The sequence below is a fragment of the Peromyscus californicus genome, unplaced genomic scaffold (genome assembly GCF_007827085.1).
Source record: "Peromyscus californicus insignis strain IS unplaced genomic scaffold, ASM782708v3 Scaffold_15__1_contigs__length_86483966, whole genome shotgun sequence".
NCBI lineage: Eukaryota > Metazoa > Chordata > Mammalia > Rodentia > Cricetidae > Peromyscus > Peromyscus californicus.
In genome coordinates this window covers 75,321,423-75,346,121 of record NW_026294447.1, presented here as the reverse complement: position 1 = coordinate 75,346,121, position 24,699 = coordinate 75,321,423, and the positions used below count along the sequence as shown (strand labels likewise).

Genomic DNA, 24,699 nt, shown 5'->3' with positions numbered 1-24,699 from the left:
TCTGCCTCTGGAATGCTAGGATTAAAGGCGTGTGCTACCACTGCCTATCCTCTGTGTTTAATATTGTGGCTGTTCTGTCTCTGACTCCAGATAAATTTATTAGGGTGCACAATATTTCGGGGAACGCAATACCACCACAAACCTTAGCATTTGGGAAACAGAGGCAGGAGGATCAGGAGATCAAGGCCATCCTCAGAGCAAATTTGAGGATAGCCTGTGCTGGAGACTCTCTCAAAAAAAGCAAAGTGTTTAATAAATTGTTGAAAGTAATTTGTGGTTAAAAAAAAAATGCTCTAGGGGCTGGAGAAATGCCTCAGCAGTTAAGGACATTTGCTGCTCTTGCAGAAGAGCTGGGGCACTTCTTGGCACCCACATGGTAGCTCCTGAGTACCTGCAACTCCAGGTCCAGGGAGTTACAACACCCTCTTCTGACTTACACACACACACACACACACACACACACACACACACACACACACACACACACAAAACACTCACACATAAAAGGAAATAAATTTCTTAAAAAAGAATGTTCTATGACGGTGGTTCTCAACCCATAGGTCACAACTCCTTTGGGGCTGAATGACCCTTTCACAGGGGTCGCATATATCAGATACTTATATTACAATTCATAACAGTAGCAAAATTACAGCACTGGGAAGGTTGAGACCCACTGTTCTATACCGCCATTGTGGATATCTTGTTAATTTGTTGTTGTTTTTAAATACAGGATCTCAGTATGCAGCTCTGGCTGGCCTGGAACTAGCTGTGTAGACCAGGCTGGTCTTGAAGACCAGGCTGCCTCTGCCTCCTAAGTGCTGGAATTATAGATCTTTCTTAAAATTAGTATTAGTTTTTTTATTCTTTTTTTAAATTTCATTTTTTATTTATGAGGGAAATCTCCTGTAGAGGTCAGGAGCAACTCCCCCAAGCTGTTAGCAAATTCAAGGCCAGGTAGTCTGGGTCATATGAGACCCTGTCTCAGGAGACAAAAAAATAAAGTGTAGTCAGCTAAACTGCAACACAATACTTTCATATTTAGTTTTATTCATGTATTCACCTATGTATACATGATGCTCATCAGCAGGCCTCATTTTGACCTTCGTCAGTATTTTTATAAGCTAAATGTATTACCCTCTCATCAAGCTCAGAGCCCAACCTCGTCAGTCTTGAAGCGCTTGTGGCTCACACACCTTCTTCTCAAGAGCGGCTGTGTGTGACTGTCACCAGGCTCTCTGGGACCCTATTCTTTCTGGAGGGCCCCTGCTGCAAGCTTTGGCTGTGCTGCATGGACTTACCGAAGGCATTTGGTGAGACTCCATTTCAGGGCTGCCAATTGGGAAACTGATGAACTGAAATAGCTCTGACAAGGTCCCCTTAGAGGGTGGCCGAGAGGTTGACACTCCACCTCACCCATGAGCAACAGTCCCCAGCTTCCTTACTGATGGGCATTTCGCATCAACTAGAACAGGCCAAGCATGTTCTGGGAATCTGGGATTGGCCACCAGCTGCTGTGTACACCCTGGACACTGTGGAGTGGGCCTCTGCCCCCCCAGTCACAAACACAGAAACTGGGGCCACAAGGAGAGGAGGGACACCCACAAGATGGGATGGGCCAAGATATGCCAGAGAAACCAGGACCTCAGTTGCCATGGGCTTTCCAGATCCTGTGACTGGTCCCCCCTGGAGTCTACCTTCTAGCTCCTGCATTCTCTGACATCCTGAAACCTACCATGTATCTTTGAGCTGGCTAGCTATAGCGTCCATGTTATGGACAAAGGGTCCCCGTGTGTTGACACAGTTGTGTTGATATGAGTCTTTTTAGACAGCAGCCTTCTCACCTGTGGGTGCAACAAAAGGCGGAACTGGCCACACCCCCAATGCCTTTTGACCTCCGAAGTGCTGCCACTCTCCATCCTAGTGCTGTGGTTTAGACCAGAAATGTCCCCCAAAGGCCGTGGATTACTGACAGCCCTGTTATAGCCTGGGGCACTGTGAGGAATTATGGGACTCTTAGGAGGAGGGGTTTTGTAGAAGGAAGTCTCTGTTGCCTGGCTGCAGCAAGCAGACATCCTTCAGCATGTGCTCCCCACCATCATGTGGTGCTTAGCTACAGGCCCAGAGGCAACAGGACCGAGTACGGAATGAAAGCCAATGAGAGTCAAATCTCTCTCTTCTAAAGCGGTTACTCTGTGTGTGTCTCACCCCAATGACAGAAAGCTGGCTAACACACTTGGTACTTACTAGCCAAGTGACTGCATTCTTCGGGCGCCGAGTTGGTGTGCACAGGAAAGCTTAGAGACAGTCTAGCGACAGACACAGCACTGAGTCGGGCTGGGTGCTCAGAACGGTCATCAGGGTTTGCTAAGATGTGGGGAGTCAGAGAGGTGCTATTTTCACAGACTGGCCTCATGGGGGGCTGTCAACGGTCTCCAGAGAGGTGGGGTCTAAGATGGCTAAAGATGTAAAGTTAAAATGTGCCATCCACAGAGGCAGGAAAGAGATGCTAAAGAGAACTAGCTGTCAGCCGGGTGACGGTAGGGAATTCCGTCCACCTGGCATTTAGAGTAAGCTGGCATAGTGACCCCAAATGGGCAAGGATAAAATCCAAAAGATGCCCATGGGCAAATGATACAGGTCAGGTGAAAGGCCAGGGCTGGACTACCTGGTGCCAGAGCAGACAGCATCTATTAAGAGACGGAGTTCACCTTGAATGACCTTGAGTGTCAGCTTACAAAGCCCAAAGTCATGTGACATAGAACAAACTCAAAATCAGAAACAAGTGTCCAGGACTTTGAATCTTAAAAAAAAGGGGGTGGGGGAGTGGGTGGGTAAGCAGGTGCAGCAGCTGAAGCTTCGGTGGTGTTTCATTTGTCCCAACCACAACAAACTGCGTTCAAGTTCATGAACAAGTCAAAGGGGCTGCCATGCATGCATCATGTGGTTTTCTGTCTGAAATATGGAACCAAGTGAGGCATGTGACTTTAATTTTGGAAGTATAAGGGATTCAGTTAGTAAAACAACACTAGACTGCTCCCGGGACTTGATTCATTACATTTATAACAATTTCAGTTGTTTTGTGCGGAGCCAGGGTGCCACCGCTTAATGTGAATACACCAGAGTCTGAAGTTTAGGATCTCAGGGAGGGAGAACCAATGAGACATTTAAGTATGGTTTAAAACGTTCAAAGAAGTTTAATGAAGTTCGCCAATGGGGTTGTTACAGGAGAGGGAAGAAATCTGCTAAAACGAACAAATGGTTTAAATAGCACAAGATGTCTATAAGGGACCCTAAAAACCTGTTTTAAGGGCTGGAGAAATTAACTCAGTGGTGGAGTGCTAACCTGACCCACATAAGGACCTGGGACACATGCTCAGCATTGAAAGAAAACCTAGGTTTAAAATTTGTATCCTCAACAGACTCAAAATTAATTTATGGTGTAATCTGGAGGGCACACTTTTGTTCAAACGACTTACATGACTATTAACACTAAGCACTTATGAGGGGCTTGCCACCAAGCTTGGTAATCTGAGTTTGATCCCTGGAACCCACACGATGGAAGGAAAGAAGTCAACTCTGTCATCCTGTGACCTTCTCATACTCACTGTGGTACATGTAAGACAAATGCTCAAAAGGTCTGCTAAGGACACAGATTAAGCACACCTTTGGAAACTGAGCATCAAAATTTTGTTTCCTGGGTCTGAAAAACTTTCAGTTGGAATGATTTCTTCCTCTGAACACCTCAATTTATCTTTAGCTAATTTGCATATAAATAGCTAAGAACCAGTAAGTCTGTCCTCTCAAGATCTCAAAACCAGGACCAGCTACTTCTATGGCTTTCTCTACATAGATACACTCATTGAGTATACCATTCAATGGCAAACCCAGGCTGAGTGCACAAGAATGCCTCTGAATCACTCCCTACAATAGACTTCTCTAGCTCAGCCCAGGAAATTTTGATTTGGCTTTAGTCCCCTTAACTGAGGGGACACACCATGTTAAGGATTGTCTGGTTTAAAACAAAACAAAGTTTACATTTATTTACTTAGCACATGCAAGTACATGTACCCACATCCATGTGTCAGAGGACAACTATGAGAGTTGATTTTCTCCATCATGTGGGTCCAGGGATCCAACTCAGGCTTGGCAGCAGGGGCCTTTACTCACTGTGCCCACTGGCTTATTTTTAAGTGATTCTTCCAACTCAATGGACTCCTTAAAGCGAAAATTAGATCGACCACAGCCAACATGCATACATACTAGTTTTCTCCACTCTCTATCTACCACATTTATAACAGCACCACTTAATAGATGAGGGATGGCAGATCGCCGGTTCACTATTTTTAGGAGGCACAGCAATGCATTTTAAAACTGACTCCAGGCCCAACTCCTAAACACATCTACATAGCTTTACTTACTAAATTATCTTTTTTTTTAAGATTTACTTATTTATTATATATATAGAAGAAGGTGCCAGATCTCATTACAGATGGTTGTGAGCCACCACGTGGGTGCTGGGAATTGAACTCAGGACCTCCGGAAGAGCAGTCGGTGCTCTTAACCTCTGAGCCATCTCTCCAGCCCCTTACTAAATTATCTTAAACATGATCATTTTTTCACCACTCTGTACTTTGAGTAGAAGCCTCAAAGACATGGGTAAGGAGAAAGAGGGTAGGGCTTCTGGCAACTATATAGATTTCCCCCATCTAAACTTAGATGATAAGTTGGAGCTTATCATATCGTCTTAGATACGTGTGTGTGTGTGTGTGTGTGTGTGTGTGTGTGTGTGTGTGTGTAAATGAGCTCCCTGTGAGGCTCAACAGTTGTTATCTGTGGTACATTTTGGGGTTCTAGGGACTAGCATATGCTCATCACATACCGTGCCACCAAGTTACAGCCCCAGTCCTCTATGTGACATTTGGAGTATGAAACGGGGAATACAACCCTGTCACAATTCAAACTGTCCTCTGTAGCAAAAACAAAATGGCTGGGGGACATGCAGAAGCTACAGATGCTACAGAGAACCAAGAACAGTGGAGCTTGCCATCAGGGGGATCCCCTTATGCATTCATGACCTTTCAACTTCCAGTACACTGAGGAAACCATCTTTCCCTTTCCAAAGTAAATAAGATTCACATACCAGATTCACGATCTAGAGGTGGGTGGGTACAGGTATCCCACACCGTTCTTGACACACCCCCACCCTCACTTCTGGAAGTCGGTAAAAGGAGCAAAACGAAGTGGTGTCACGGGAGTGTTGTTTTAATACAGTCTGTGCCAAGCAACATCATAATCTCCAAGTCTGGCCTATCTTGAATAGGCAACATTCAAAATTTTTTTTTTTAAGTCTGCATTCATAAAACAGGCCAGCCACACTTTTGAGGAGACTTAAAAATGAGAAGCCAATGAATTATCTTCTTTGAAAAGCAGCCATTTCAAAAGATTTTCTTTAATATCATAAAATATTCTCATGGACAAGTGAGCTAGCAAACACACATGCACCGCTGTGCCTTTGACAAGAGTACCCACCTACCCCCACTCCCCAGGCGGACATGAGATTAGAGAAATGAATACAGCAGACAGAACAGTAGAAGGGAAAAAAAGTCAGTAAAAAGAATGGCATGTAGCTTTGTGCTTGGTTATTTTCCTATGTCACAACAAAAACATTTCGGTGCAAATAGTTAATTTTTCCTCTTTTCCATTTAAGACTGGTGGAGAAAAAAATACTTTTTTTTTTCTATAATAAAATATGTAGTTTTTTGGTTTTTTTAACTTTTTTTTTTAATGTAACCTTTTTTTTTTTTTTTCCTTTTTTGCAGAAAATAATTTTGTAAACTGTCACTTCGCGGGCAGGGAGGCTTGGTGCCGCCCCGGGTTGCAGCTAGTCCCCTGGTGGCTGAGCTGAAAGCAAACCCGGACAGCCGGACTGGGCGGAGGAGGAGGAGGAGCCGGACTGGGCGGAGGAGGAGGAGCGGGCGGGGCGCACGCGCAGAGGGCCGAGGGGGGCGGGGGGGGCGGGGGCCGGTTAGAGGTCACTCTCGCCGTACAGCGCGGTGGAGAAGGACATGTAGTCTAGAGCACCGGGCACAGAGTCGGGGCCCGCGTAGGGGGCCATTCTCGCGATGCAGTACTCGGCCTGGTCAGGTGGCAGCTCGCGGCGCAGCTCGTCCACCGTGATGTAATTCTGCGGAGAAAGCATGGTCAGGGTCGCAAAGCTTGGCAGCGGCCGGAAAGCAACGCGGCAGTGCCGCAATTCCTACGTCGCAAACTTGCCAACAATGTTAGGTACCTGTTTTCTCCCTCCTAGGTCTCCTTGATCCGTACAATACATGCATGCGTACATATAACACTGACATCTGTGTGTATGTACATATATATTTAAGTGCATATGATGTATTTATATATTACATATCATATGTATATATAATTTTTTAAAACTTCATGTTTTCCATTTTAGTATCCACTTCAACTTCTTTTTTTTTTAAAAAAAGATTTTTTATTATGTAGACAGCATGTATGACTGCAGGCCAGAAGAGGGCACCAGATCTCATTACAGATGGTTGTGAACTACCATGTGGTTGCTGGGAATTGAACTCAGGACCTCTGGAAGAGCAGCCAGTGCTCTTAACCTCTGAGCCGTCTCTCCAGCCCCCCACTTCAAATTCTTTCCAAACTAATTCCGCCCAGATTCTTCTCATTCATCCTACTGGTTTATAGTAACCATGTGCTGGCTCGGTTTCAAAGGTTCTCCGGCAGAACATAACTTCCTAGGAGCCCTCCACAGCCACTCAACTGGCTCTTTAAAGACCTCCGCCAGTATCAAAACTTAAGGAGTGTCCCACAGAGTAGAATGAATATCCAGTTTAGGAATCACAGCTACAGACAGCTCTCTTCACCAGTCTGCAAGTGTGGGCCTTGCCACACACCTCAGCCAGCTCCCAGCCTGGGCCTCTGAATTTCCTTTCCTTCCCCACCCAATAAATCAACTTGGACACTGCTGTTTATAGGAGTTGAAGGGGGGACTGGAGAGATGGCTTAGTGGTTAGGAGCACTGGCTGTTCTTCCGGAGGACACGAGTTCACTTCCCAGCACCCACATGGCAGCTCACAGCTGTCTGTAACTCCAGTTCCACTGGATCTGATACCTTCATGCATACATAGGAGTTAAAGGGTCTAGGATGGCAGCTCTCAACCAGTGTGATCTCAACCCATGTGTTGTGAACCCTGTGGGGCTGAATGACCCTTTCACAGAGGTCGCATACTAGATATCCTGCATATCAGGTATTTACATTGCAATATATTAACAGTAGCAAAATTTCAGTTATGAAGTAGCAACGAAAATAATTTTATGGTTGGGGGGTCATCACAACATGGAGAACTGTATTAAAGGGCTGCAGCAGCATTAGGAAGGTTGAGAACCACTGCCCTAGGACTTACCAAAGACTTTTCAGCTTCAAGTGCTACAACTGTGAGCCCCTTGGGCCCCAGTGTGAGGAAGCGTGGGGCTGCCCTCTGTTCACTCCAAAAGTCAGGAGACCACTTCCCCTTTCTGGACTGTTTTCTTCCTCTACAAAATTAGTCATTTCGACTAGACAGCTTCTGGGTCCTACAAGGTGGTTTGACTCCTCCAACTACACACTCCGAAGCACCTGCCTCCTCCATTCAACACAGTGGTTTTTGGTGACTTGCAGGGTTCCTTGTGATGGCCCTCCTAAACCAATACCATGTCCCAACAACTTAGCTGAGCCCAAGGCATTACAGATTGGGTGGAGAGGCATTGCAATGAGGCCCCATGGGACCCTAGGAGGAATGACCGAGGTGCTCATATCCTAGCCATGTGTCCAACAGACCAGAGTGGATACAGTGACCTGAGCCACGAGAGACCCACCTTATCTCCAGCCAGGATCTTGAAGGAAGCCATGACCTGATCTGCTGTGTCTGTATCAGCTGTCTCTCGGGACATGAAGTCGATGAAGGCCTGGAACGTCACTACCCCCAAGCGGTTGGGGTCTACAATGCTCATGATGCGGGCAAATTCTGCCTCTCCCTGGAGGAAACAGCCAACCCACACCTGTCAGCTAATGGCCTACTGGAGTGTCTCAGGTAGACCTCGAGCCCTGAGTAGCTTATGGAGGGCAGGACAGCCCTCTGATCTGGCTTGGGTTGCCCCAAGGGTGTGACAGTGACTTAATAGTTGGAGACTCAGGACTTCCCACCCACTACAGATCCCTGAGTTCCCGTTACAGAAAATAATGGTGGTATTGATTATAATGACAATAACATTAGCAAGGATAACACCTATATAGCATGTACTACATGCCAGTTACTATTCGTTCTAAATGTTTTATATGTTATAATTCATTTTATCATCACCGCAACTAAATAAAATCATATTATTTCCACTGTATGGAAGTCCGAGGCCAAGACAGGCCTTGCCGAAGGTCACACAACTAATAAGTAGGAAGCTAATTAAAACTCAGGCAGACTGGCTCAAGAATTTGCTGTTTCCTGCCAGGTGGTGGTGGCGCATGCCTTTAATCCCAGCACTCCAGAGGCAGAGGTGAGTTCGAGGCCAGCCTGGTCTACAAATCGAGTTCCAGGAAAGGCGCAAAACTACACAGAGAAACCCTGTCTCAAAAAAACAAAAACAAACAAACAAACAAAAAGAATTTGCTGTTTCCCTATCCCTCCATATTTCCTAAGCGCCAGTCAAGTGCACAGTACTCATGATCACTTTATTTAACTCTTACAACTACTATGTGGGACTTCCTTCACTTCAGATGAGACCACAAGCTGTTGATGGCCAAGTGGGACTTACTGAGCACACATCTGGCCAAGCCCTTAACCTTGCTGGACATCACATGGGTTTCGTATTTGGCTCAATAGGCAGGAACCACCTGTCTATCCAGCTAAGTGTCCTGTCCTGCTCAGAAAGCTGGATGAAGTGGGGACACACTAGAGAGAGGCCTGGGCCAACCGCTGAGTGGTGGCTGGCCTGGATGGGGGCTGTTATCAGGGCAGAAATATATACCTCCCTGTCTCACGTAAGACAAAGCAGAGCTGTCATTCCTATATGCCTTGGGGTTGGCCGCCCACAGTTGGTGTCCACCATGGGAATGAAAAGCCCTTTCTCCACAGTAAGTACCATAAGACGAGCTAGTGCAGAGACCAAGATAAGAAGGCCAAGCCTCTCAGCCACACCCTGGCCCCATGCGTCGTCTGGTTTTCAGGTGCCATCTTCCCCAAGGATGGGGGCCAAGGGGCTCCCCAGGAGAGGGCAGTGCTAACCTAAGGGCCTCAGGTCCACCATTACTAAGACTTAGCTTCTCCGGTTAGGTGGCTGCCTCCCGGCCAGGGCAACAGAAAGCCTGGCAGGTAGAGGATGGGGTTTACGTTACCATGTTGTAACCCATGGAGATAAGGCAGGCGCGGAAATCATCTGTGTCCATCATGCCCGTCTTCTTCTGTGGGGCAGTGGCACCAAGACACAGGACGGGACAGACAGGTGGGAGGAGGAAGGGCCAGCCAGAGGCCAGGAAGACAGCAGAAAGGAAGGGCGGAGTTTATGGTGAAGATTCGGAAGAGCCGAAGAATGGAGGAGGGACATGTCGAAGGAGGTCAGGGCAAAGAAATGCAGCAGTCCAGTCCACAGATGAGACGTGATGAGGGAGGAGAGGCGGATACCCAGGCAGGTTCCCAGGAAAGGTAACCGCGGGCAGAGGACAGAAGTCAGAGGAACCCGACAGGGGACAGGCAGGGATAGCCGAAGAGGACGAGCCCCATGGCCCACAGGAAGGGGGACAGGGAGAGTCAGACAGAGAGAGAAGAGAAAAAAGGAGAAATGCGTTATTTCTCGCCCCAGAGGCCACCCTTGAGCGTGCTCCATGCAGGAGGCAAGTACCTGGGGGTCGTTGCCAATATCATAACCCAAGCTGATGAGGCAGGCTTTGAACTCTTCAGGACCCAGCGTGCCGGAGTGATCCTGGGGCCGTGGTGCGCCAGGCAGCGAGCCATGCGGTGCCAGGGAAGAGGAGGAGGCCGTGAGGGGGTACGGGTGGGGGGTGGGGGTGGGCCATGCCCCAGGGTGGGAGGTGGTGTGTGTGGGGAGACACAGGGACAAAGGCATGCGGGTGGAGAGGGTGGAGGGTAAGGGGTGGGGGAGAGGGGAAATAAAAGTGCACACAGTTAGACACACGGACAAGGTTCCAGAGGGGGCCCTGTCCCTGGCACACATAGTCCTGCTTGGGAAAGCAGGGCCGGAGGGGGAACATGATGAGCCACAAGGGTGAGAAGCTCCCAGGAGTGCCCCGGGTTACCTGATGTCTCCCGGAACCCTACCCCGCCCCCCACCTCGCCAGGTACCTGGAGGGCAGTGAAGCAGGCAGGGTGGTGGACCGACAGCACCTGACCTCAGGCCCCGCCTCCCTTGTGGCTGTCCCCAGGCTCAGGGCACCAGGAACGTGCAGCCCACTGACATTGCAGCCTGTCCTGAAGCTGGCGTGAGGAGCCATGACGGTGGACTCTAATGTCCCCAGTAGCAGGTCCCAAAGGCAGCCTCAGTATGGGCAGTCCCTTTTTGCTCCTTTGTCCCAAGGCAGAGGTAAGGACAGTCCCCACAGCCAATAGGCACAGGGCTTTACTTGTGGCTCTGACAGCCTCATTCCCAAAGACTGGTTTCTCACAGGAGAGGAACAAGGATGAAAGATTCTCTCTCACCCACAGTAGCATTGTCTTTCGGAATGCCGTGAAAGCTTACAGGGCAGGGCAGGCTTTCCAAGGCCAGCTCAGAAAGCCTGGCTCTATGGGGTATACTGAGTCAGGGCAGGCTGTTATCAGTTCCTCCCTCTCTCTCCTCCTCACCTACCCAAGGACCAGGCTCATGCCCTGGGCAGTGCCCTCCAGGGCTCTGGGTGGTCGGGGGTTGGGGGCCACTCTAGGGGAGCAAGGAGTAGGGTTCTCACCCGGTCGAAGTGATTGAAGGAGGCCCGGAACTCATTCATCTGCTCCTGGCTGATGCCTTTGGCATCCCGGGTCAAGATCTGGTTCTCCACTTCATTGATGGTCCTGGCAATGGTGGTGAGCAGCTGCTCCCAGCCCACACGGATGTGCTAGGAGCAAGTGACGAGCTTGTCAGAAAGGGACACCAGGCCCGGGCTCCAGGCTGTCTTACTGTTCCTCCTTCCAACTCAAAAATGGCCCAAAGTAGGGGTTAGAGAGATGGCTCAGTGGTTAAGAACAATTTGTTGTTCTTCTCGAGGACCCAGGTTTGATTGCCAGCCCCCATACGGTGGCTCACAACCATCTATAACTCTAGTTCCAGAGAATATATCATCTCTGGCCTCCTTGGGCACCAGGCACACACATGGTACACAGACACACACTCAGGCAAAATGCCCATATCCATAAGATAAAATAAATATATATTATTTTTAAAGGCCAAAACAGTTAGCTTGGTCATCTATCTGGAGTCACAGTATGACCAGCTGGAGGGTAATACAGAACACACGCTACCAGGACAGAGGGCCTAAAAGGGGCAGGAAGAGCAACAAGAACCAGATTTGCCAATGAACTTTGTCAGTGAAGGAAGGTAGATTTTTGTGGCGGGAAAAACTGAAGAACAAAAAACAGAGCGATCCCCTCCCAGCAGGTCCTACCCCACAAAAACCAAGATGGCTGGCACCACATAATGGCCTTCTGGTCAAAGACAAGCCAAAAATACATCATGGTGGTCTCAGTGATCACACAGTAAGTAACACTCCAGCCAGTGGAAGCACACTCTATGATATCTGAACAACGAGGAAACAGCTTAACAAGGCAAACCTCAGGACACATCCTACCATGAGGGGATGAACAGCTAACATCATTGAGAGAGCAGGTACCTAAGCCAGTCTTGAGCCCACCAGCAGCAAAATCACTGGGAAGGGCTTGCTAAAAATTGAGATTCAAAGTTCCACCCTAGAACAAATGAATTGAATTCTGGAACTAGGGACCAGATATGTACACCTGCAACAAGTTCTCTGGGGCATCCAGAAGGTGCTGTGCATTGAAGGTAAAGAGTCTGGGGGTAGAGAGAGTGAGCATTCCTCCTCCTACAACCAGATTCCTTGGGAGATGATACTCCACGTGGAGGACATGAAGGGCCCTCAGCTTCCTCTCAGAGAAGCAGGACCCAGCCTATTTACCTCCATGGTGTAGTTGGTGTGCTTATTGTCGAAGATAAGCGCCTCCTGGATGAGCTGATGGTCACACTCCAGCAGGTCAATCTTTGGCTTATAGTTGACAATGCTCTTTTCATACTGCCGCAGGTGACTGAGCTGGTCCTCCAGGGTGCCGTGCATCTCAATGGAGATCCTCCCAATCTCCTGCGCATCAGGAAGGAGATAACGTCAGACCAGCCCACTCTGCACTTAGGTGGCAGGGACCAGTCCCCCATGGTCACCTCTGCTAGCATCCCAGCCCTAGCGAAGCTAGAACTGGCAACACTGAACATAAAAAGTTATTTAGCATGGGCATTCCTTGGTAAGGAAGCTGCATCCTGTAGTTCGATATTAAGCCTTGGCACTGGGTGATATATCGTCCACCTTCGCCTGAGGAAGGGGTTGGAAGGCAGGGTCAACGGCTGACCCGAATGCTCATTCCTTTGTTTGCTGTTTAAACGCCTTCCAGAGCCTTGCTCGCAGCCGTCTCCCAACTATGTCACGTTGAGCAGAACCCCCTCATATCTCTCAGTTCACCTGGCGTGCCTCTTCTACAGCTGTTTTTGTTCCTGCTCTCTCGCCTCTAGGATGGCTGGCCAAGCCCTGCGGAGCCACCCCAACTCCATGAGCCAGGCCTGGTATACACTTGCGCCAGACGCTGACTCATGTAAGTGGTTCTCAGTAAAAGCAGCTTGTGCTCATTCAGTTCGGTCCTGTTAATATTTACCGAGTATTTACAAGTAGAGTCTTGGGGGTGCGTGTACATAAGTGCGCGCGCGCGCGTGTGCACATAAACTTGACATGGACTCTCCACTCAAGATGCTCAGTGATCACTCATCACACACATCCCACAAAATTATTCTGTACTTGTTATAAGAGGCTCGGCTCTCTTTCTAAAAAGATCAGGCCCACTGCCTGGGGGAGCGGCAATGGAGACAAGGCAACCCAGAGGGACTGAGCTGACCCAGGCCTTCAGTTGCTCTTCCTGTGGAACTTCCGTAGGTAATTCTTCAGTAGTGTCCTACTTTGCCCCAGTGAGACATAGGGAACAAACCATTGGCATACCCTGCCACTGAACAATCATGAGCTCAGACCTCAGTCCTCTCCACGGTTCTTCCTAGTAACCAGGTGACTTGGCTGGCTGGAACGGTGCCGGGAAGAGGTAAGACATTGCCAGCCTGCTTCCCATGACAAGACTCACCTCCATCTTGGTCTGGATCCAGGGCCCAATGACATTGGCTTGGGCCCCAAACTGCTTGCGTAGCCTCTCGTTGTGCTGCTGGCGGGCATGCTCCTCCGTGAGTGCCTGGTCCCTCCGGGGCACCAGTTGCCGTACCTGGGGTGAGAATAACCATGGGACTCTGTAGGCAGGCCAGCCACACATCTCCATACTCCCAGGTGAGGAAATGGGGGCCCCCCGTGAGGGGAAGGGCAAGTCAGAATGCAGTAAGAGTGAAGGTGTCAGCTTGGACCAGAAATTCACTCACTAATAAATGAAAACCAGTGAGATACAGATAAAAATCCTGCCCTTAAGAAATGTATAATAGCTGGGCGGCGGTGGCACTCGCCTTTAATCCCAGCACTCGGGAGGCAGTCAGGCAGATCTCTGTGAGTTCGAGGCCAGCCTGGTCTACAGAGCGAGATCCAGGACAGGCACCAAAAACTACACGGAGAAACCTTGTCTTGAAAAACCAAAAAAAAAAAAAAAAAAAGTATAATGGCTCGGCCTATGCCCATTAGCCCTTCAACTCACATGGTCCCATTTGCCATTGATCTCCTGAGGCGTGATGGTTGTATAGGGGTTGGTGCCTGCCATGTTGACATGATAGGTCTGGACAATCTTGGACACTTCATTGTGGATGCCCAGGATGGCCAGGCGCTCCTTGTCGGCATCCGGGAGGGTGGCCTTGAACTGCTCATGGGCTGTGGTCAGTCCCTGGATAGACAATGGCAGGATTAGTCAGTGCTCTCCTCAGACAAGATAAGCAAAGGGAGCCCCAGAGGTCCCAAATAAAAGGTGGAAGGGCCCTGAAGGCCAAGTCCTACACCTATTGAAGACGTGGAGACACCAAACCAAGTTCTGATGGCAGAGAACCGGCGAGGCAGGGTGGCCAGAGGAAGGCAAAGCGACAGCTGTGTCCTGAGGGCTGGTACAGTCAGCAGCCACCATTCTGGGGTGTTCAACGCCCTACCACCAGATCAGGGATCTGGGTGGGGCCATCCCCGCTCCCCAAGTATTCTCTTTCAATACTAGCTCCTTCAGCTTCCTGCAAAACCCTTTTTTTCTTCCTCTACCTTGGGAGTGCTGTGGTTAAAGACATGCATCCAACATACTCATTTTATGCAGAGGTGGGAACTGAACTGAGGGCTTCAAGGGTGCTAGACAAGCACACTATCACCTGGGCTGTATGCCTAGCCCCTGCAAACTCTCTAAGATGGGAGCCAATGGGAGCCCCACGATTAATGTTAAAGTCAAGATTTGGGATCTGGTATATAATAAAGTCCACATTTTTGTGTGTACAAAGAACACATAAATAAATACAGGTCTGCCGCGTAGTGGTAGCACACGCCTTTAATCCCAGCACTCGGGAGACAGAGGCAGGCGGATCTCTGAGTTCAAGGCCAGTGTGGTCTACAGAGCAAGTTTTAGGACAGCCAGGGCTACACAGAGAAACCCTGTCTTGAAAACACACACACACACACACACACACAACACCAACCACCCCACACACATTTGTTTACATATACAAAGATCATACTGATGATACTACTTACCTCTAAAAAAGGGAGCAGGGGGCTAGAAAGGGCTATGGGAGGGAACCTTGTCACAGCACCCCTTTATCTTTAGAATGTTATTCTATGTACATATATTATCTTGTTACGATAATTCAAGTGTTAGGCTGGGAGTGGTGGCTCACTCCTTTAATCCCAGCACTTAGGAGGCAGAGGCAGGCGGCTCTCTGGGAGTTTGAGGACAGCCTAGTCTACAGAGTGAGTTCCAGACTAGCCAGAAGTACATAGTGAGATCCTATCTTTAAAAGGGGGTAGGAGGCTAGGGAGATGACTTCGAAGTTAAAAGCACTTGCTGCTCTTGCAGAGGACTGGGGTTCCATTCCCAGCATACATAGGACTACCAACAACCATCTGTCACTCCAGTTCCAGGGGCATCTGGGCACTGTATCTAAGTGGTACATATACATACATGCAGAAAAAACACCCATATAAACAACATAAATAATCTTTAACACACACACACACACACACACACACACACACACACACACACACACACACACACAACCTTATATGCTAACACTTTCAATCTATGGAACCCTTGGGATATTGGTCTTCAGTTTATCCTAAAGAGGACCAGCCTCTCTGGGATGCCCACCTGGATCTCCTCAATGGTATGTACAATGAAGGTGTCTTGAAGGTCCTCCATGGCTCCCTCCATCCAGTTGTTGAAGGGTGCAGCCCGCTTAGCATACTCCAAGTAGAGCTGGTCAATGGTCTCCAGCAGCTTCTCTGTTCTCTGGGAGTATCAAGAGGGGTGGAATGTTTAGCAGAGTCACCCTCAAAGGCCAGCCCCCACCCCCAGGCATCTTGGTCTAGAATCATTGGACCAGATGAGGCAGGAAGAACCAGTTCCTGAGTGGTTCTGGGTCTTGGTTGTCAACTGACAGATCACCTCACACTGGAATCACTTGCCCTGGTCCCAAGAGGGTCTGGTTTACAGAACAGGACAACCTTCCAAAGGCGCTGGACTAACAAGTTCACTGGGACAGGAGCAGGATCTCCATCAAGGCCAAGTTCACACATTCTCGGCCAAAGGGAGTCTTCCCATTAGGCCAGAGATGGGGACTGTAGTGGGTAGCCATTCCAGCTTGGATCTGGAAGTTCCAACCCCCATTGAGGCTTCGGGCAACTGTCACGGCTACAAGGCGGGGCCAAGGGAGGAGCCTGGAGACCCGAGATCTGGATGGGGCGGCGCTCGCTCTGTTCCGGGACCCTGGACGGTGGAGGTTGACTGAGCAGAGCTCCAGAGAACACCACTGGACTGCGATACACCTTCCCCAGACCCTGCAACCTACCTATCCCTTCATTTGTAAATTACCCACTAAATAAATCTTCCTTTTAACTACGTGGAGTGGCCTTAATAAATTCACCAACAGGGGATGGTCCAGGGAGTCATGGAAACTTAAAAAGCAGAGAACTGAGGAGGAGGAGGAAGAGACACATGGCACCACAGGGTCCTCACCTCTAATGCTTCTCTCCGCTTCTGAGTGAGGGCTCCAAGATTGTCCCATTGGTCACAGATCTTTTGGCAGCGAGCGTTGACACTGGGTGAGTCATAATAGTCCAGCTCACTGTAGAGTGGGAAGAGACAGGGGTCAAGCAATGAACGACACAGATTGAGGGGGGTGGGTAGGGAGCCTGTCATTCTTGTTCCTGGGGATGTGAGGAGCACTAGCGGTGTTGGGGGAGCCGGGGGTGCTCCCTTCGGCACACCTTCCAGCATCCTTCCCATTCCTGCCTCTTTGGCTTTCAGGAAACTGGGGGCAGGAGACCAAAGGGGGCTGCTCCTCTCCAACAGTCCCTGCCACAAACCAAGTTGGTGGTGACTCTAACGACCAATGACAGGAAGCAGCTGGGGCCCAAGGAAAAAGCTCAGAGTCAGGGACTAAGGCTTGGCAGCTGGGCATGGTGGCTCATGCCTCTAATCTGAGCATTCTCCTGGGAGGCTGAGACAGACGGACTGCCGCAAGTTTGAGGTTAACCTGAGGCACACACTGAGTTCTAGGCCAGTCTGGGCTACAATTTGAATCCCGTCTCAAGAGAAAACAAAAATAAAATAAAATAAAATCTGGGCTGGCAACATGGGCCAGTGGGTGAAGGCACTTGTACAAGTCTGAGGACCTGAGTTCAATTCCTGGAGCTCACAGTAAAAGCAGAGGAAGAACCATCTCCTTTAATTTGGTCCCCTGATCACCACGTACACGCCCATGGCATGCATATGCCTGTTTGCACGCACATTCTCTCTCTCTCTCTCTCTCTCTCTCTCTCTCTCTCTCTCTCTCTCATACACAATTTAGAAAACAAAACAAAACAGTACAAAAATGTTGTAACAAACCCCATTACTTTTAAGTTAATTTAAAAAAATAATTTTTTAAAAGGTAAATGAAAGGTAAAGTCAAATAAAACAGGGCTTGAGCACCCCTTGCTCCGATCCTGGTAACAGGTGATGACCAAATGTTTGCACGAGAATGGAATGGATCAGGCTCTCTCCCACCAGGAAGAGTCCTTGCCTTCTGTACTGCCTCCTTGACCACATGGGCACAACTCTTTCCCCCCATCAATCTATCCCCTTACTTCCCACCGTCACCTAGAACAGCTGAGAAAGCAGACCTCAGCCTCACACTGGGGCACCGAAGGGAAGGAGATCGAAGGGGGCCTACTTGAGCTCCTGGGCGATGGCAGCGATCTGCTCCACGCGGTCCTGGTGGGCAGCCAGGTCACTCTCAAAGGCCTCGTGTTTCTTGAGCAGAGCCTTGATCTCTGACAAGGTGGCTGTCTCATAATCCTTCTGCCGCAGCATAGCTTCTTTGCCTGGGGTTGGGGTGAGGGAGGCGGAAGATGGGGATGGGACACAGCTGAGCAAGAGCCAGGCAAGTGTGTTTGGTCTGGGTATTTCCCATGGAAGTGCTCACTGTACACCAATCTACAGTGTAAGAGAGTGGACGTGCAGCAAGAATATCCAAGTATGGGAAGAGGCTGGGAAGACCACTGCCCTCCAGGGAGCATTTCCAGAGCATTTAGACTAGCTGTCTATGAAGGTTATGCAGGAATATGTAGAAATGCATGAGGCCAGACATCCACTTTCTAACAGTAGGAAACACAGCCATATATGCTCTATGGAATACCGGGGGAGCCGGGGGAGTACCTCAGAGGTACTTTTGAATCTTAGAATCTCTCTAGTTACTATGGCTACGTCCTGAAAGCCCTATAGGGCTTCCCAGATAGTCTCAGCACAGTCAGTGAACCTGTGGCCTCTGCTGCTCACATCCACTGGTGACTAGAGCCTTCTCAGCCCATCAGTAATGTCCTCAGCCCAGGGCAAGGGCAGCGCTTGCATTTTTGGCCCTGCTCTTAAAGGAGGAAGACAAGGATGAGGAATGACCTCCCTAAAAAGCTTCCAAGTTGCCTGAAGAAGGACCCTCTCAGGATGGGCAAACTTAGCCTCGTGTACACGAACATTCTCTGCCTACGCCATCACAGGACGGCATACCTTCTTGGTCCATAAAGGCTAGGCTGTGAGGCTAAGAGCTATGTCCAGTAGTAAAGCATTTCTTTCTCTCTTCTGGTATTGGGTTGGTCCTTTTGTTTTGTTTTTTTCCCTTTAAAATCATAACACAGTAAGTTTAGATTGAATTTACAAATAAATGTGTTTATCTATTCCTATATAAATGTTTTCTGCTTTAAATTTTTTTTTTTTTTTTTTTTGGTTTTTCGAGACAGGGTCTCTCTATGTAGTTTTGGCGCCTATCCTGGAACTCCCTCTGTAGACCAGGCTGGCCTTGAACTCACAGAGATCCGCCTGCCTCTGCCTCCCAAGTACTGGGATTAAAGGCATGCGCCACCACCACCTGGCTTGCTTTAAAAATATTTAGCAGCACACACTATGAGAATTTCTACTTGGACCTCAGGGTCTTCCTGGGTACAGTGGTCCTTCAAGATCTGCAGGAGATTCATTTCAGGACCCCCTTAGAATACCTAAATCCCAAGACGCTCAGATCCCTTATATAAGATGACACAGTGTGTGTGTGTGTGTGTGTGTGTGTATGTGTGTGTGTGTGTGTGTGTGTGTGTGTGTGTGTGTGTATTCGCATATATTCTCCTATAAAGTATATAGGTCTCCTATATACTTTAAAACACTCAGGTTGCTTACAGTATAAATGCTATCTATGTAGACAGCTGTTCATCCATAGTCTTCAGGGAATTATGACAAGAAAACAGTCTGTAGTATGAGCTCAGCATAGACATAATTCCTTTTTGTTCTTAACATTTTGCTTCAAAGTTGGTTGAATCCAGAGACATGGATATGGATAATTTCTTGGTCAGATTTCTCCAATAGAGCTTCTCATTGCTCTGTGGGGCCGGGGATCCCACCCCACCCCAGCCTGTACTGTGCCAGATTTCCCACAGATAGCCCTGTGCACACAGTGTCTTCCATGTTTAGGGTTAATTCCTTAATCTTAAGAAATGGAATTCTAGTTGGGTGTGGTGGCGCACGCCTTTAATCCCAGCACTAGGGAGGCAGAGGCAGGTGGATCTCTTAGTTCCAGGCCAGCCTGGTCTACACTGTGAGTTCTAGGTCAGCCAAGGCTACACGATGAACTCCTATTTCAAAACAAAACAAAAATAAAATAAAAAAATACCAGTGGGCGGTCAGAGCCATCTCCACCAATCCCCTTCACTCGGTAACTCCACATGTACTTAGATGGAAACCTAAACCCACTCGTTTCGCTGGGTGTTTTCCTACCAAGCCAGGCCACTCCCAGATGGCTACAGAATACGGTCCTCCCTATTCACTTCCAACCCGAGGCCAGAGGAACATGAACCAGGGCTGGGTAAGGAGATCTTAGGTACCAGTGCCAGTGGCTCTGCCTCAGGAGCTCTAGCCACTGTGGCCAGCAGAGTGCAAGAAAATGGGCAGGAGCTGGTCCTCACTCTAATCCAAGTCAGTTTCTGGGGGGAAAAGACCATCTCACAGACGACTGTTAGCCTTGCGGTCAACAAGCAGAGGTCAGCCACCAGCCTAGGAAATGACACAGTGGGACCTCAACATCCACATTTCAGAAATCTGGAAACAGACAAACAGACACCACTTCTCAGGGACAATGCCAGGACTGACAGCCACACACTGAAGGACTTGGAAAGAACAAATGGCAATGCAGAACAACGAAGAAGTAGCACTTTCCCCAAACTGCCGTCCATAATTCTCCGCGGCACACCTGTGCCCTCGGCCACTTAGTTCTCACACACCGAGGAGTTGGTACTACGGTTCCTACTTGGCAAACAGGGAAACCGAAGCAACCCAGGGGTGAATGAACCTGCCCGATGCCAGAGAACTATTCAGCGACAAACAAGAAGACACCAACGAGGGCAAAAGAGAAGAGCTGTAGCCGGCGGCTGGGTGGGAGTCGGAAAGCAGAAATGGGGCGGGGAGGCGGGAGCTGGCTCTGGCTCACCATCGGTCCAGGCCTCGTGGATGGAGGCCTTCTGCCGGAACTTCTCCGCCAGGTGATCCAACCTCTCCAGCCTCCGGATCTCATTCAGCAGCCACTCTTCGTACCCCTTCTCTGCCTGCTCCAGGCAGCCCCAGGCATTGTTGATATCCTGCAGAGATGGGAGGCTCGGGCTCAGAGAACCTGGAGGGGCTGCAGCCTTCCAGGCAGAGACGCTTCGGATCTTTGGCCGCCACCCACATTGCAGCCAAACATCCCGTCTCACTCTTCCAGGGCCTATTCGGACTACCCTGCCTCTTGGAGAGGGAGTGGAGCTTGCGTCCACCTCCACCGATGGCGCCCTCCCCTTCATGGACGAGCTTCCAAACAAACCCTAGCCAGTCTCACAGGTCCAAGATCAAGCCAGGGGGCCAAACCAATTAAGAATAAAGCAAGCTGACAGTACGGCCTCCAAGATACACACTTCTAATAGGCCAAGACTCCCAGATGCTGGCCTTTGGGCTCTGGAGAGTAGCTTGGGAGAGGGAATCAGCCACGATCATGAGCAGAAAAGAAGTACACACAGCCTTTGTACAAGGCACCCTACAGTTAGCATAGGCACCCAGTTGGAAGAACTAGAGTAGAACCAGTCTGAGGGCCATCCTCCTGGCCATGTGCTGGCCATGCGCCCCACATCAGAGGCGCTTCCTTCAGCTCTCAGGAATATCTGTTAGCTAACAGTGACTCTGACAACCCAAGAGCATCTGATTAAGCCCCGAACTTTAAAGTACTGGTGCTCCAAACTGCCTGCATGACACCACAGACCTGCTTTCTCCCTTCAAGATCACCTTGTTCCTGCCTCCCCCCACCTGGCCTGGCCCTCTCTGGTCCTGCCCAATATGTCTGTTTGTTTTTGTTGTGTTACGCTTTGTTTGAAAGGATAAAAGGTTCTGCCTTGATGAATTTGTCCTGCATTCTCCTGGCCCATAAAGTCCTGGAGACAGGATAAAGGAGAATGAAGGACAAAATGATAAAGGGGGACACAATGGAAGGGCACCCATGACACAGAAAATTGGTTGCAATATTAGGGTTTTGTCTCTATTTTCTAGATAAGGCCTAGCTATATTTGCTGTGATCCTCCTGCCTCAGTCTCCCAAGAGCTGGGATTATAGACTTGATTCACACCCAACTTGTTATAGGTTTTATATAATAAGATTCTTTCTGTTTGAAAGAATTTTATTATATAAAACATGCTTTAAGAGTCACTTAAAATTATATTTATATAAAAAGATTAAAACTGGACTTGGCAGCACAGGCCTGTAATCCTAGCTACTTAGAACATCAAGGCAGAATCTCAAGTTCAAGGCCTTCATGGTTGAGTCCTAGGCCAGCCTGGATGAGTCGACATCCAGGATGAGTTATCTCACAGAAAAATAATAAAAAGGGTGCTGAGAATGTGGTCCTACATCAGAGCACTTGCCTAACATGCATGAGGACATAGATTCAAGGCCTAGAGTCACAAAAAAATAAATAAAAGAATAAAAGGATCTTTTCAATTTAAAACAAAATCGATGGTAGGTAGTAAGATTATAAATAACTTCTACTTTTTAATATTTTATGTATTTGTATATTAGAAATACTCTACAAAAATTAGTTATTTAAGATAACCAAAGTTTTGCTTTGTTTTTGTGGTTGTTATTTTATTTTGAAAGTACTTAAGATTATAAAAAAATTAAAAATTAACATTATTGCTTGGTTCAGTACGACCAGACATCCTGTTTAAAACATTATCTTTTTAAGGGGCAGGGGAAATTTGGAACGCTCAGGGGTTGAGAAGAGCAAGCCTGACCCAGAGCAGTCAGGGGAGAAGGTGGCTATCCCTCTTGCACCTGAACTCAAGCCTGAGTGACAAAGTGAAAGAAACGTGGAACATGGCAGGTAGGTAGAAGGAAACCCACCTCCAAGCAGCTGGGGGACGGAGGTGGCCAGGCAGGCCCCAGACTTGCCCCTGGCACTCACCGAGACCATCCTGCCCTCGGAAGGCATGAAGGCGGGCCGGTTGCTGAGGCGCAGCTTGGTCTGCAGCGTGTTGAAGTTGATCTCCAGCTGGCACTTCTCCTGCACCTTAGGCGGCTTGTGCAGGCGCCGGTAGTCTCGGAAGTCCTCCAGCTTCTGCTGCATGGCATGCATGGTGTTCTCGGGCACCCGGTTCTCCAGCCAGGGGATGGTGCGGCGGATCCACTCCAAGAGCTGAGGCGAAAGGGCAGAGACAAGGCATGGATTGAGGATGCCGGAGGAAGGTGTGTGCAAAGGCCAGCTTGTCCTTTTTCTGTAGGCCCTTCCCTTGCAGGAAGAGGGCTGGCAAAAAGTCTCTCCTGATGGCACACTCCCTTCCCAACGACCCACTAGGGCCTCACCATGCCACGTAGGAAGGCTTCCGGGTGCTCCCTCCAAGGTGACCAGGATATGGTCAACTCAGAGCCCACGCCTCATCTTCTCTGCCCTGATAGGGACAAACCAAAGAACCACAACCTGCTTTGCAAGGAGACCTGAGGCCTCAGTTTCTTAATCTATACCAAGCAGGGATGTAACAGAACAGGGATCTCCGGCCTCAAGAAGAAGAGACTAGAATCCGGGACAGCCTAGATTTCTATCCTGGAGCCATGGTGAGGGTCATGAAGATGTAGGACTGCAAAGATGGATGACAGGAAGCCTACGGAACACCTGCATATTGCCAGGCATGACCCACGGGGGTGACTCACAGAAATAATCATAGAAATACCTCATGGTCAAGTGCTATCAGCACCCCCACGTTATGGAGGAGGCACCCAAGGCTCTGCTCTGCCAGGTCACGCAGTTTGCTGCGGTGACTGGCTGAAACGATGAAGCAGGGATTAAAGCCTGGGCTTCTGGCTCTCACTAAACTGGAAGGCAGAGCCACCAAAAGGCCAGGGGAGCAGTCCAAAAGGAGCAGCACCTTAACCCACATGACAGCGGGGCAACCGGCTAACTTCTCGCCATCCTGTCCCCTGCTGGCCTGACTACTGAGCCAGCCTGAGCCAGGACTGAGTCCTCCCAGGCACGTGGCTTCTCGGAACCTGACGTAGCCCTGTACTATCAAGTTTAGACAAAAACTTACAGAGCGGCAGTAGACCAGGCTGCAAAGGCCTCTGAGATCTCAGGGTTCAACTCCCACTCAGTAAGTGAAAAAAAAAAAGCAAGAGCCAGAGAGGTGGAGGCATTCTCCCAGGCTCACTGTAAGCCAGACACCTCCTCCTCCTCCTCTTCCTCTGTCTTCACTTCTGCTCCCCCAGAGGCCCAGAACCAGGCTGCCCTAGGTTAACCGTGCTTGGCTCATGCACCGCACCAGCCTGGGACTGTGCCCACAGAATGACTGTGCAGGCACCAATCCTAAGAGCTTCCTTCTCTCAGGGTGTAATGCAGGGCCTGGCAGGGAGGCCAGCCTGGAAGAACACAGGGGTACCCACATCACTGGCCAGCTTCTCGTAGTCTTCCATAAGCTGTTCATTCTCTTGATTGACGGCTAAGACTTTGCAGATGCGGTTGGCCGCTGTCTCCGCCTGGCGACAAGATAGAAAAGTCATAACCAGCCTGCCCCAGCAACGGGGAACCCCCCCACACACACACCTGTGTCAACAAGCCCCTCCCCCACTACTCCATGTGGTTGGAAAGGAGCCCCTGAGACCGTGTCACACTCCCCTGTCTCCTGCATCATTCTCTCGGCCAGCCCCGGACAAGGGTTGATTCCCGTCATGCATGCTGGGAAGAAATAAACCAAGTAACTGAGGCGTTCAAAAATCTCAGGCCAGGTGGAGAAAGGAAGAGATTCAAGCCCATCCTGGGATTCCAGGGATCACAAGACTTGGGACCTCGGGCTGGATCTGACAGGATTTTGAAGATGGGAGAACTTCAAGTCTGAGAGCGTGAGAAGGTGCTGGTTGACAGCGAGGCCTCACAGGTTCCCTGAAGAATCTCCGAAGGCTCCTGGTTCAAAGCCCTTTAGGGAAAAGCTAAAGGCACAGCAGTGCACGGAGGAGGAGATGTAAGGCGCAACCCAGCACAGGTGTTGACGGCTCGGCTAAGATCACACCACGCACCAAGCACTGGACCAGGAGAGACCAGAGACAGTCCTCAACAGGGAGAAGAATGGAGAGATGGAATGGTAACCAGCCACAAGGCCTAGCACCCCATGGAGACCCAGCCTCTGGTGACTGCTAAGGGTCCTGTGTACCCAACAGCAGCAGGGACCTTGTGTTC

The 24,699-nt window shown here is 49.4% G+C and overlaps 1 protein-coding gene across 3 annotated transcripts in view; it reads right to left on the bottom strand.

The window, feature by feature from the left end:
- Positions 1-5,241: 5,241 nt before the first annotated feature.
- The window catches only part of Actn1 (actinin alpha 1), a 99,203-nt gene continuing 79,745 nt past the window's right edge, over positions 5,242-24,699 (bottom strand). The window contains exons 9-22 of one of the 3 annotated variants that reach the window (XM_052739448.1): positions 23,910-24,002; positions 22,441-22,671; positions 20,446-20,593; positions 17,653-17,803; positions 16,455-16,563; positions 15,588-15,728; positions 13,950-14,132; positions 13,398-13,532; positions 12,182-12,361; positions 10,961-11,107; positions 9,901-9,981; positions 9,398-9,463; positions 7,888-8,046; positions 5,242-6,184 (exon numbers count right to left, since the gene is read on the bottom strand). In XM_052739448.1, coding sequence (XP_052595408.1) covers positions 6,026-6,184; positions 7,888-8,046; positions 9,398-9,463; positions 9,901-9,981; positions 10,961-11,107; positions 12,182-12,361; positions 13,398-13,532; positions 13,950-14,132; positions 15,588-15,728; positions 16,455-16,563; positions 17,653-17,803; positions 20,446-20,593; positions 22,441-22,671; positions 23,910-24,002 — 1,983 coding nt within the window. In that variant the 3' untranslated portion in view covers positions 5,242-6,025. The remainder of the gene's footprint in view (positions 6,185-7,887; positions 8,047-9,397; positions 9,464-9,900; positions 9,982-10,960; positions 11,108-12,181; positions 12,362-13,397; positions 13,533-13,949; positions 14,133-15,587; positions 15,729-16,454; positions 16,564-17,652; positions 17,804-20,445; positions 20,594-22,440; positions 22,672-23,909; positions 24,003-24,699) is intronic. The other 2 variants (XM_052739449.1, XM_052739450.1) reach the window with 2 other exon arrangements.